This window comes from Narcine bancroftii, chromosome 5 (assembly GCF_036971445.1).
Source record: "Narcine bancroftii isolate sNarBan1 chromosome 5, sNarBan1.hap1, whole genome shotgun sequence".
Lineage (NCBI taxonomy): Eukaryota > Metazoa > Chordata > Chondrichthyes > Torpediniformes > Narcinidae > Narcine > Narcine bancroftii.
The window spans coordinates 116,982,248-116,996,178 of NC_091473.1; the positions used below are offsets into that span (position 1 = coordinate 116,982,248).

General features: G+C 39.4%; 1 protein-coding gene across 3 annotated transcripts in view; it reads right to left on the reverse strand.

Moving 5' to 3' along the window:
* The window catches only part of atp6v0b (ATPase H+ transporting V0 subunit b), a 40,098-nt gene that overhangs the window by 13,603 nt on the left and 12,564 nt on the right, over nt 1-13,931 (reverse strand). For all 3 annotated transcript variants that reach the window (XR_011357880.1, XR_011357881.1, XM_069938863.1), the window contains exons 3-5: nt 8,209-8,292; nt 7,396-7,473; nt 6,018-6,087 (exon numbers count right to left, since the gene is read on the reverse strand). Coding sequence is in view for 1 of the 3 variants with exons in the window: in XM_069938863.1 (XP_069794964.1) it covers nt 6,018-6,087; nt 7,396-7,473; nt 8,209-8,292 (232 nt within the window). In the remaining 2 variants the exon portion in view is untranslated. The remainder of the gene's footprint in view (nt 1-6,017; nt 6,088-7,395; nt 7,474-8,208; nt 8,293-13,931) is intronic.

Below are 13,931 nucleotides of genomic sequence, written 5' to 3' on the forward strand. Positions count from 1 at the left end.
AGACACTGAAGGCTTATTTAAGGGGCCAAATAATTGGATATACCAAAGATATTAAAAAGAGACACATAGAGGAGATCAACAATTTGGAACAGGAAATAGCTAAATTGGAAAAACACTATCAAAGAGCAGGTTGAAAAGAAAAAAAATACAGGAATTTAATGAATAAAAAGCTCAAATATAATACACTGTAAACATGCAAGACCGAAAAGTTGATCTTAAGATCTAGACAAGCATATTAAGAACTGGGGAGAGGGCCCATAAAGTCTTGACCTGGAAGGTGAGGGCAGAAGAGGTCTTAAGATCAATGCAATTCAAACGGGAGAAGGCAAAATTCCACACAAACCAAAGGAAATAAAATATTTAGGAAGTTCTAAATCAAAGTGTTGGCGGGTGATCCCACTAAAATAATTATTTCTTGCTGCCATTGCAATTTTGAACAGGAGGATCAAGAGGAGCTGAATGCCCCCCTGGAGGAGAGATTGAAAAGAACTTGGTCACATTGTAGCTAACAAATAACCAGAGGAGGATGATTTCCCCGTGGAATTTTATAAGGAGTTCGAGGATCCCTTCCTTATGAAGATGGTGGATCAGGCTGTGGGGACATATTCTCCTGGAGTCTTTCTCAACAGCAATCATTACGGTGATCGCAAAAAAAAGACAAGGACTCGATGAGTCCTTCCTCTTATAGGCCCATCTCAATAATGAATGCAGAGTATAAAATTGTAGCAAAAGCAGTGGGCAATAGGCTGGCGCTAGCTTTGCCAAAATTAATGAATCCAGATCAAGCTGGATTTGTAGTAAGGAGGCAATCAACAAACAACATAGCTAGATTGCTTAATATAGTACATCTGGCACAGTCAGGAATATATCCAGGAGTGGCCATCACTCTGAATCCAGAGAAGGCCTTTGACAAATTAGAATGGGACTTTTTGTTCAAGGTGCTCGAGAAACTTGGACTGGGACAAACATTCATTAATTGGGTCAGGACACTATTATAAACCTCAAGCTAACATTATTACAAACAGGCATACATCTCCAGTGTTTCCATTAAGTAGGTCTAGCAGACAGGGCTATGCATTATCCCCAGTGCTGTTCATATTGACCATTGATCCACTGGTGGAGGCCTTTCAGCTGGATCCAGGCATGAAGGCGTTCAAGGTAGGCCAGAGGGAATATAAAAGCAATCTATTTGGTAACGTGTTAGTGTATTTGAGGGATCCAGGGTGTGGGGGCGGTCATTCGCCAGGCTGAGGACCACATTGGAGGATTACAGGAAGGTCTCAGGGTACAAGGTAAATCTGGACAAAGTGAGATCATGCCTCTGATGAAGGGGGAATTATAGACAATATCAACAGGGAAGCAAATTCAAATGGCTGCAAGAAGGCATTAAATATCAGGGGATTAAAAAATAAGGATTACGCAACTTGCACAAATTTAATTATCTCCCTTTGCTCAGGAAGATTGAGGATGACCTTGGTAGATTGAGAACTCTGCCCGTAATGTTGGTGAAACATAGAAACATAGAAGTTAGGAGCAGGAGTAGGTCATTCGACCCTTCGAGCCTGCTCCGCCATTCAACAAGATCATGGCTGATCTTAAAGTTCAGTACCCCGTCCCCGCCTTCTCTCCGTAACTTTTAATACCCTTATACTGAAGAAATAGATCTAATTCCCTCTTAAATATATTTAATGAACCTGCCTCTACTGCCCTCTGTGGCAATGAATTCCACAGATTCACCACCCTCTGGGTAAAGAAATTCCTCCTCATCTCGGTCCTAAATGGTTTGCCTATTATCCTCAAACCATGGCCCCGGGTTCTGGATTTTCCCATCATTGGAAACATCCCATCTGCATCCATTCTGTCCAGTCCTGCCAGAATTTTATATGTCTCTATAAGATCCCCTCTCAATCTTCTAAACTCCAGTGAGTACAATCCCAATTGGCGCAATCTTTCCTCATAAGTCATTCCTGCCATTCCAGGTATCAGCCTGGTGAATCGCCTCTGCACTCCCTCCATTGCAAGAACATCCTTCCTTAGATAAGGTGACCAAAACTGCACACAATAGTCCAGATGGGGTTTCACCAAGGCCCTGTACAGCTGCAGTAAGGTACCCTTGTTCCTATACTCAAACCCTCTTGATATGAAGGCCAACATACCATTTGCCTTTTTAACCGCCTGCTGTACCTGCATGCTCGCCTTCAGAGACTGGTGTACAAGTACCCCTAGGTCTCTCTGCACTTCCCCATCTCTTAATCTATTGTCATTCAAATAGTAATCTGCCCTCCGGTTTGTATTACCAAAGTGGATAACCTCACATTTATCCACATTGTAGTGCATTTGCCATGTATCTGCCCAGTCCCTCAATTTATCCAAATCACACTGGAGCTTCCTGACCCCCTCTTCCGTGCACACAACCCCTCCTAGCTTAGTGTCATCTGCAAATTTGGAGATATTACATCCAATCCCCTCATACAGATCATTAATGTAAATTGTGAACAGCTGGGGTCCCAGTACAGATCCCTGTGGTACCCCACTGGTCACCGCCTGCCACTCAGAAAACGAGCCATTTATCCCAACTCTCTGTCTTCTACCTGCCAGCCAGTTCTCAATCCACATCAATATTTTGCCCCCCAATCCCATGAGCCTTGATTTTGGAAGCCAGTCGTTTATGCGGGACCTTATCGAAGGCCTTTTGGAAGTCCAGGTACACCACATCCACTGGCTCTCCCCCATATATTTTACCTGTCACCATCTCAAAGAATTCCAATAGATTTGTCAAGCACGATTTACCTTTTGTAAATCCATGTTGATTCCGTCCGATCCCTTCTCTGCCAGTCATATGCTCCGCTATTACATCCTTAATAATGGATTCCATCATTTTGCCCACTACTGATGTAAGGCTCACAGGCCGATAATTCCCCGCTTTTTCTCTACCCCCCTTTTTTAAATAGTGGGGTAACATTAGCTACCCTCCAATCCATGGGTACTGATCCTGAGTCTATCGAGTTCTGGAAAATAATTCTTAAAGCATCTGCTATCTGAATGTCCACTTCCTTGAGTACCCTAGGATGTAGATTATCAGGCCTTTGGGATTTATCTGCCTTCAATCCCATCAATTTCCCCAAGACCATGTCCTTAGAGATACTGATTTCTTTCAGTTCCTCCCTTGCATTAGTCTCTATGTTTCCCAACATCCTTGGGAGGTTTTTTGTATCCTCTCTTGTAAAAACAGAACTAAAGTAAGAATTTAATTGGTCTGCCATTTCCTTATTCCCCATTATATATTCCCCTGATTCCGACTGCAAAGGACCTACTCTGGATTTCACCAATCTTTTCCTCTTGACATATTTATAAAAGCTTTTGCAGTCGGTTTTTATATTTGCCGCAAGCTTACTTTCGTAATTTATTTTTGCTCTCTTGATTAATCCCTTTGTCCTCCTTTGCTGCATCTTGAACTGCTCCCAGTCTTCGGTTGCAGTACTTTTTTTGGCCAATTGATATGCTCTCTCTTTTAATACAGAGTTAACTGTATTAAAAGGAAGGTGATGCCAAGAATACAATATCTATTTCAATTGTTACCCATTCCATTGCCCCAGTTTCTTAGAGGCTCAGCAGATGTGTCAGAAAGTTCCTGTGGAATGGAAAAGTGGCCAGAAACTCCATGGAAAAATTGACTTTGGATTACAAACTGGGGGGTTTAAAATTGCTAGAATTCAAAAAAATTATTGGGCAGCCCAGGCGAGATTTATCACCTCACTCTTTGAGGAAGGGGCCCTCCTTCCCTTCCTGGGCACAAATTGGGTTGCATTTGGTAGATGAGCAGGAGAGTTTATATATAAATCGGACACTAAATTAATTTCAAAGAAAACAGTTGACCACCACACTTCTGATATGGCAAAAAAATAAGTCAATGTATTGGATTGCATCTCCCAAAATGGCCTTGACCCAGAACAACTTAATACCCATGATTCTGGACAATAAAATTCTGGACATCTGGTGCCAGAAAGGGGTCAGGTGTATCAAGGATTGTTACAAGTGAGGGCAGCTCATGCCATTTGAGCAATTGAGGAATAAATATGATTTGTCTAATAGAATATTTTTCTACTATCTACAAAATTTTTTTTTTTTTTGAGGGACAAATTGGGACCATCTATGACCCTGATGGTGTGCAGTGACATAGAAATTCTAATTTAAATGGGGGAAATGTGCACATGTTTATTACCATGATGTATTTTATTTTCCAAAGTGAGTGCCTGAAGCCAGGCTTACACAGGTCGAGTGAAAGGTGGGAGACAGATTTGGGACACAACAATCCATGACCGGTGCTGGTCAGATCTGTGACAGGACAGCATGACAGCTGTTATTAATGCCAGGTACAGGTTGGTGCAATACAATTTCCTGCATCAACTGTAGGTCACACCTCAAAAACTACATAAACCTAAACCAGAAATCTCAGAAATGTGCTTTAGGTGCAGGGATATGAACCTTTATCCATTCATCCTGGCTGCACGTAAAGGTGAGATCCTTCTGGAAGGACCTGGGGGACATTCTGAAAAAAATTACAAAGGTATTTTGAGGAAAATTATGGACATGTGTTTTAAACAGTCCAAATACCAAATTCAGTTAGTGAAGGTAGCCTTGGCGATAGACAGGAAATGCCTAGCAGTCACGTGGAAGTCCAACTCCTAACTAAACATTACACGATGGAATATGGAAATGCAGAGTTGCTCTCCCCTGGAGAAAATCATGTATAATTTAAGGAGGAAATATGACACATTCATTAGAGTGTGGCAACCTTGTAATCAGTATAGGAGTCTGCAGATATAACTATTCCCCTTTAGAATAAGGGGAATGAAACAATCCTTCCCATCAGAGAAATAATTTGGATCAATGATATGTGATGTGGTGCAGGCAACATGTTGTTAGTCATTTTTTCCTTTTATTCTTTACCTTTGATTATTCGGTTACCTTAGATTTTCTTTTCTCTCTTAGGCTTTTTCCTAGGTTTCTGTAGGGGTCGTTGACCCTACCAGTATTTGGGTTTTATATCTGTATTATTTATATGACTTAATTCTTGGCTGTATCGGGGCAAAAGATAAAAACAGACTCTGGATATTACATTGGTGATGGAAGATATTGCATTTTATGTTTGAATTTGTAAGAGTGTGAAATTCAAAACTAAAATATTAAAAATAAAGAAATTCATATGTGCGCTGCTTAACATCTGTTCAGGCAACATCCAACTGTATATGCATCTGGGGTCGCATAATTATTGTTATCCCAAGCAAGATGGCAGAAATTTAGTCAACGTGATCACTAGCTGTAGGAAATTGTATACTGTATACCAACACTGATCCCACTGCCCCACTCTCTCACCACAGCCCCATGTCAGTCCCCACACTAATCTTCACTGCCCTGCTCTCTGTCCACGGCCCCATGTCGGACCCCACACTGATCCCAACTTAGAAATAAAAAGTTGACAGATTCATTTCAGTATCCCATATAGTTTTGCCAAGTATATAACATAGTGCTCACACCAAGTCCACATTGTATAACACCCAATTTCACAGAATGCATTGTGGACATTAAGTTGCGCATACCTCTGCAAGGATAGGACTTGCATTATGTGCGGAACGTATGAACAAACCTATATTGTATTAACATTTTTGAAAACAAAATTATCTAACATCTCTGGAGATCAGAACCTCATTTGATCAACAAAAATGATCAAACACTTCCACCTCAGACTATGGCGATTAACAGCTGTTGCCTTTTGTGTTATGTAGCTTGTGTCCATTCAATATTTTGAGCTAGGACAGTGGAAACATTGCATTAAGTTGTGAATACATGTGTGCATGAATTATTAGCCAACTTGAAAATTTTGCAGAATTTAAGACATTTTAGCTTTTTATAGCTACAGTTTAGTCTACTGAACATTTTTACATTTCAGAGGATTTTTTTTTTTTTTTTTTCATCAAATATAAAATGGCCTACATTTATACTAAGAACTCACATACCTCTGCCATATTACTGATGACGATAGCCATGATAATCCCATAAATTGCCACAGCTTCACAGAAAATGATGCTGCAATACAAAATATTTTTTAAAAGTGTTATAAATACTTCCAGATTTCCCACGAGTTCATCATTGCGTGTTAGGACTCCTCTCATTCAAAACCAATATTAGCAGGCATTTCTAGCTACCCATTTCTCACAGTAACTCACTGCAATGTTAAAATTCAGGTTTGATCTTTAGAATTATTCTCAACATCAACAGTTCTAATGGTTCAATGTCTAACTTCTGAGCCAATGCACTCAAAGAATATTTGATGGAATTACATATATTTAGTTCATGAGGATGCCTGTATTTCACATGCTCGATGTTAATTCAAATAGAAACATTCATATCAAGAATATTAAGCTCCTCTGGACACTTTCAGGCATTCTTTTAAATAAATAATCTCTACTCACTGATGTAGCTAGCTGCCCAATTCTAGGTCACAGTGGAAATTTGATCGAGAATTATTCAACATATTACATTAATTGGTGCTTGGTTGTGAGAGGAGTTGACTTAACTGTTTTTTTTTAAAGTATCCCACATCCTTTCTTCCTAAATAATGTACAAGAGGAAATTATTTTTCTGTACTAATAATATCAATACTGATTTTTTTTCTTTTAGATCAGTGGTTCTCAACCTTTTTTTTCCCCCCCCTCACATTCTACCAAGTATTCCCTACGCCATAGGTGCTCTGAGATTATTAAGGGATTGCTTCAGGGGGAATGTGGGTGGAATGAAAATCACTGTTTTAATTGTACCTGATTGGCTAGTTATGTGCATCATTTCATAACTCCAAAGGAAATGGGCCAATGACAAATTTTTCTCAATCAAAATATTTCAGTAAAAGCAGTGATTCTCAACTTACCCCTCTCACTTACATACCACCTTAAGCAATCCCTTGCTTAAGAGCACCAATGGCATAGGGAATACTTAAAATGGTTTGTGAATGGAAAGAAAAAGGTTGAGAACCACCGTTTTAGATGAAGTTAGAATTGTGCAGGTCTACATTTATGCATTAAAAGCCAACAATGAACTCCAAACTGTAAAAACTGCAGAATTATACAATTTATAGCCCCATGGATTAAAAAAAATACAAGTTTGTAAAAAGAAAATTAAAATTGCCATTACTCCCTTTCTTAATGTTATAAACTTGTTTCCACTCACTAAACATCTTTATTGCATACAGGCAAATTGGAAATGCAAATCACCCCTCCAATTCTTTATAAACTCTAAGGATTTGTAGAAAGAAATCTTTCTCCCAAGAAGTTTCCAATTCATTTTTTTTAATACAATTTAATTTTGAATATATTGGTAATTAAGTTAATTCAAAATTACCTGACAAGATTTTTTGTTTTAATCCTGGGTGCTTTCACACCCCCACCAAGAATGCTTGAACCCGTGATGTAGATTCCCCTGAATATCAAAGGAAGAAAAGAACATGATTAACTGAATCTTTTACTTCCAATAAAATCCATAATTTTCCATTTAATGAAGAAGTCAGCAATAATGACTGTAGGAGCCAGGTATGACAATCACAAACCATTTAACTTACTGTGGTAGCCAGGATATGACTGATCCAAACAACAAGTGCATTTATTATAATGCCTTATAACATTAAGGCATTATATCATTCCAGATCATTATCATCAAACTCCTGCATCCAATTGCCTACATTATAGAGAGCAGGAAGCTGGACATAAGGGTTCAGGCCCTCTGCTGCCAGACAACATGGGAACAAGTAGTTGCGGCGATGGCAGCCACTGTGGTCACAGGAATAATGGTTGAAGTGGATACATCAGAGGAGGTGAAATGATCTCGGCATTTCTGAGGGGACATTATCTTTCCTTTTATAATGAAAACTTTTTTGTAATTTGGCTACTCTTTGCTAGCCTCTGAGAGCTTTTCACCATTTCTTGGTATACACAATGGTCATAAATAAGTCTAAATCTTTCCCAGTTTTGCATGGACCATTTAATTATCAGAGATTCCTCAAAGAAAAGGACATCCATTGCAAATTCCTGCAATTTTAAACTGTTCACAATTTAAAGGAAAAATAGGTTCAAAACAAAATGGTTAAGAAAACACAATATATACATATATTCCTCAAGTTTTCATGACTGTTTATTTAATAACACTGATAACACTTACCATGCAGCTCCCACAACGGACAAAGAGATGGCTAATCCAATTCCAAGGTTCGCCCACATAAAGGGAGATGTTTCTGTCAAAAACCTACAAGTAGTAAAATGCATTATTGTGAAAAAAATGATCTACTGCTCATTTTGCATTTCGAATTTAAGATTTCTGCAGATACATGGTGCAAGTTTTCCTCAATGTTTCATCAAAATGTGCAAGTAAATGAATACAAAATTGTCCACAAGAAAGATTTTAAGCAAATATAGATTATAGTCATTAGTGTTCAGAGATAATATCAAAATTACATATGTACATTTCCACAATTAGGGCAGCACATTTTCCTATTTTCTGAAAGGTTCTTTTGTTCAGATTGTCTAATGTGCCATTAATTGCTAGAATTACACAATGTAAAAATATTATTTTAAAGTGTTTAGCTGAAAGAGTTATCAATTTGCAAGGTCACTTACTGTTTATAATATGTTTAAACCAAAAATAAGAACAGCAAGTTTACATAAACATAGTCAGTACGATCAGGATCTAGCAAGATTCTACCACAAAGATTGGGACAGGTCTCAGTCCTGGGAGAAGCTGCAAAATATCAACTCAAAGTAAGAAATAAATACCTTGGTATCAAAGAAACTGATTTCTTTTTCTCTAATCAAGTCAAAATCTATTCCCAATTTGTGGATTTTGTATCTAGTATTGGAACAAGTTAATGATGTGAATTTTCTTCTTAAAAGTCAATACAGGTATTTTTGCCGTAGCAAGTTAAAGTAGTTTACATACAGTCTACAAAAGTTGTTTGATGCCAGCAAAGAAAATACAAACATCACTACTTCCATCAGATTATGTTTAGATACAGACATACTTGAACATGAAACAGTGTGTGAGAGAGAGAGAGAATTGGTGAATTGGATCTCTCAGTTATTTAAAAAATTAATCCATGTAATATGGTATTTGATAATATACAAGACCCACAGGTATACAAGACCCCTTCCCCCCCCCCCACCCCATTTCAGCAGGGAATATTAAGAAATTTTTTTAGTGTATTTATGGGTAAACATTTAATGTTATTCAAATATGTAGCTGTTTACTTGTATACAGTATAGAAGGAAAAAAGGGACAAAACGTAATTAGGAAAAAATATTTTAAATAATACTGCTGTAATTTAAGGCAAAAAAAGCAGCTTAGCTTTTGCAGAAAATAAGCAGTGGGATCAGCACTGGCTGTCAGGGTGGAGGGGTGCGGAGTGGGATCAGTGTGGGGGACTGGTGACAGATTGTCAGGGTGGGGGAGCGGAGTGGGATCAGCATGGGGGAACCGGTGACATGCTGTCAGGGTGGAGGGGCGCAGAGTGGGATCAGTGTGGGGGACTGGTGACAGATTGTCAGGGTGGGGGGAGCGGAGTGGGATCAGCATGGGGGAACCAGTGACATGCTGTCAGGGTGGAGGGGCGCAGAGTGGGATCAGTGTGGGGGACTGGTGACAGATTGTCAGGGTGGGGGGAGCGGAGTGGGATCAGCATGGGGGAACCGGTGACAGGCTGTCAGGGTGGGGGGCATGGAGTGGAGCAGTGGGATCAGCGTAGAGGACTGGTGACAGGCTGTCAGGGTGGGGGCCGCGGAGTGGGATCAGCGTGGAGACCGAGAGTGGGCCACCAGGAGAGACTCACAAAAGCCAGCCCCACCACTACCAGCCCGCCACCAGCCCCCAACGATAGATAGCGGTGATGCCAGTGAGCCGCGCAGCGACGAAGATCATTGTTGGTATTAATCACCATTATCACCCTAATTTCAACTTCACATACAAGACCCGGGGGTTATTTTTATGACATTATTTGGGGGAAATAGTGGGTCTTATATGCCATCAAATAAGGTACTGTAGCTAACTACTACAAGCTATGCCTCTGCAGTGTCTATAGAGCAGGAGAGGTTATAGCTGTATGCAGGTTAGCTCAGAAAGAATATGCTGTTCCCAGAAAGAATGACATGAACCCCAGTTGAGGGCAGTTAACACTGAGCTTTATTGGGCTCACAGCCCTGTTATTTATTCTCAAGCCCCCTCATCGCTGATTGGTGCATTTGCCATCTGCTTTTCTCGATAGGCCAGTGAGGCTCCTTTAGTTGTGGCCAATTGGAGGGCAGCGCTGCGGGCCTCATGCAGCCTGCTGGATCCTCGTGTTCATCCTTCACTTTGTGAGGCACCCCAAAGGAGCTGTGAGGGGCTGCCACAGTTCTTTCTTTCCTCTGAGCTCCAACTTGCTTTACGTCTGCAACTCAATGTTTGGAACCTGTAAGCATCTTTCTGGTAGATTACAAAAAGCTTGATGAGCTGCAGGATATGGCTAAATTTATCTTCACTGGCTAAAGTCAAACAGTAACTTACTGTCATGCCTTACTGATGCAGGTTGGCAATACCGTTAAGTTTGAGTTACAGTTAAAAGTTTTTCAGTGGGTTAATTCAACTCGTCATGAGTACAGTAGCAATTAAAGTGAACAACAAGCATTAGACATAAGATCACAAGACATGTGATTGAGAAACCTTAGAGGTCAAACATGGAATGACTTTTGAGAAGGAAGGGAACAATTTTCTTCAGTTTTGAGTTGTGAATTATAAGGTTCCCTCCTTCAAAACATCACTCTAAAAAGATGTTGCAACAATTGTTTGGTCAAGGAATGGAGGAGGAAGTTTCAAACCTTTTAAATTATGGCTTTCTTAAAAAAAAACAAGAACCACTGTAAAAGGGAATTCATTTGAAGCTACCAAAGCCAATGAACAACATTAAATTCATCCAGGATATTTTGTTTGAATTCAGTCAAACCACCATGTACAGAAATTCTTCCTCTTTTTTCCTTTCTTTCTTATTATGCACCAAATATTCACAATAAGTAAATGTCTTGTAACCTTTAGTTAAAATAAAAGATGGACCTACAGGAAAAAGTAATATAAAATTGTGCAAAAAAAAGGACAATTATTTTTCATGTTATCTAGACTTAATTTCTTCAAAATGAGCTTAGTACAATCTACACCAGCTTTAAAAGAGAAAACAGGGAAGCACCTCATGACCCCCATCACCAACTCCACGCCACATTTCCTGTTGACTCTGTGGTCCCAGAGTCTAAAGCTGTGGCTAAGGAACCTTCTTCAGGAGGGTGAATCCTCAGAAAGCATCCGGCCCAGACAGTGCACCTGGCCACATCCTCAAAACCGACATAGACAAACTGACTGGCGATTTTACAAACATTTTCAACCTCTTGTTACAGTCAGAGGTCCCCACCTGCCTCAAAAGGACATCCATCATACCAGTGGCCAAAAAGAGCAAATTTATCTGCCTCAACGAAAATAGCCAGAGGGACATCCTTCTATTGTGATGAAGTGCTTCAAGAGGATGACAACTCTTGTCTCGGGACGATACGAGGCCTACTTCAATTTGAGCATTGTTAGAAAGTGGTCAACAGTGAATACTATCACATTGTCTCTCTATTCACTGTTATATCACTGGCACCACAACAAAATAGTGCCCTCTATAATGTTTGGGGCATAGACATTTCTTTTCCTTTATTTGCCCCTGTGCTCAACAGTTTTAAATTTGTAATCAAACAATTCACATGTGATTAAAGTGCACACTCCAAATTTTATTCAAGGTTATTTGTACACATTTTGGTTTGACTGGGTAGAAAATGCAACACTTTTTGTACATAGACCCCCTCATTTCAGGGCACCCTCTTTGGGATAGTGCAATAGTATGTATATTAAAGTATTCATGTTTAATACAGTACTTTGTTGCATATCCCTTCCATGCAATGACTGCTTGAAGTCTGGGATTCATAGATATCACCAGATACTGAGTATGTACTCTGGTGATGCTCTGCCAGGCCTCTACTAAAGCCATCTCCAGCTTGTTTCAGGGGCTTGTGCATATTCTCTTCAGCATATGGCAGGCGTGCTCAATTAGATTTAGATTTCTGCAAACCAATTCACCTTTTCTTTCCCATCCCCCTTTCCAATTTTTCCAGTTCTCCCCTCCCTTCCCCCTCCACCCACCTAGTCATCCCTCCTCCCCAGATCGCGGCTGTCCCCTCTCTCCTTTCTCCACCTATTATCTTCTGCCTTTGTCACTTCCCCTTTCTCCGCCCCCCAATCCTTTTGTTCAGACGCCTGCCAACACTTTCATACCTTGATGAAGGGCTTATGCCCAAAACATTGGTTATGTATTTTTACCTTTGCTACATAAAGGGCACTGTTTGACCGAAGTTCTCCTTCATTTTGTATTTTTACTTCAACCAGTGTCTACAAAATTTCATGATTTATTTTAGGTATAGAAAGATGCCTGAAGTCCAGCACCTTAGTATTTTCCCCCATTTTAAGGTATTTGAATCATTAGATAGAAAAGTAAACATCTGGCAGGGATTTTGGCAGGAAACAGAAAAATAGGCTCAAGGAACACAGCCCCATCAACACAGACTTTGACCAATGTTACAGGGATTTTTTTTTTATTATGTTGGAACCATACACAAAGTATGAAAGAAACTGAGCAGGTTAAGCAGTATCCATGGAAAGAAGTAGTCAGTCAACTCTCTCTTGATGCTACCTTCAGGCAGAAGATACAGATGCCTTGAGGTTCAAGGTTTCTTTCTCATCACCTACAAGATTCTAGAATTTCCTCATACTACCCTTACTATAAACTACTATAGGACCACAAAAACATCTCTCAGCACTAACAAAACATCACTTTTTTCTCTTGCACTAGCTACAACTGTAAATGCTTCATCTTTTTCTGTCTTGGCATAGTGGTATATTCATTTTAAACTAATGTTTTGGTGTATCTTATACTGTTTGTATAAGAATTTCGGTGCACTTGTACCTTGTATACAACAATAATATTTCATTTTATGAATTTACCCCACACCCTTACTTCTAACTTGTTCTGGTGTAATAAACTATTGGCTGAATCTGTTGCTCAGGTATCTGTGATCTTTAATTTCTAACTTCAGTGGCCCCAATCCGGGTGTTCTTGATCAAAAATATCAAAAATTCCACAGCCACAGCGTATTATGTAACCCCTGCCATCTAATGCTATAGTTAATTCTGATATTTGATAAAACTGTGGCAGTTATTCACTGTTGCAAATCTTTTTAAAATGTAGTAAATTAAAATATAGTCAAAATACATAAACATAGCTAATTAAAAAAATTTAACTGATCCAAAATAAATTTTAAGAAAATTACCTTCCCCGTTAAACTGAAATTCTCAACGGGGTCTCTGATCTTAATCCAATCCAGCAGACAACATAATAAATAATCACTCTAACCCAGTGGTTTTCAACTGCCCCTCTAAACTCACATTCCACCTTAAACAATTCTTATGCCATAAGTGATCGCTGATTAGTAAGGGATTCCTTAAGATGGTACGAGATTGGAAAGAGAAGGTTGAGAACCACTACTCTAAACCTAATTGTTACTGAAATATTTTGCTTGAGAAAAATTGTCATTGGTTCATTTCCTTTGGAGTTATGAAACCATGCACATAACTAGTCAATTAGGTACGATTAAAACAGTGGTTTTCAAACTTTTTCTTTCCATTCACAAACCACCTTAAGAAATCCCTCAAGTGTTACTATCACAAGAGCAGCAAGAAACTGACAATTTCATATGTGGAAATCAGATCATTCACATCCAGTATCAGGCATTATAGATTACAGGGCCCTAACGAAAATTCCCAACTTCAACTGAATT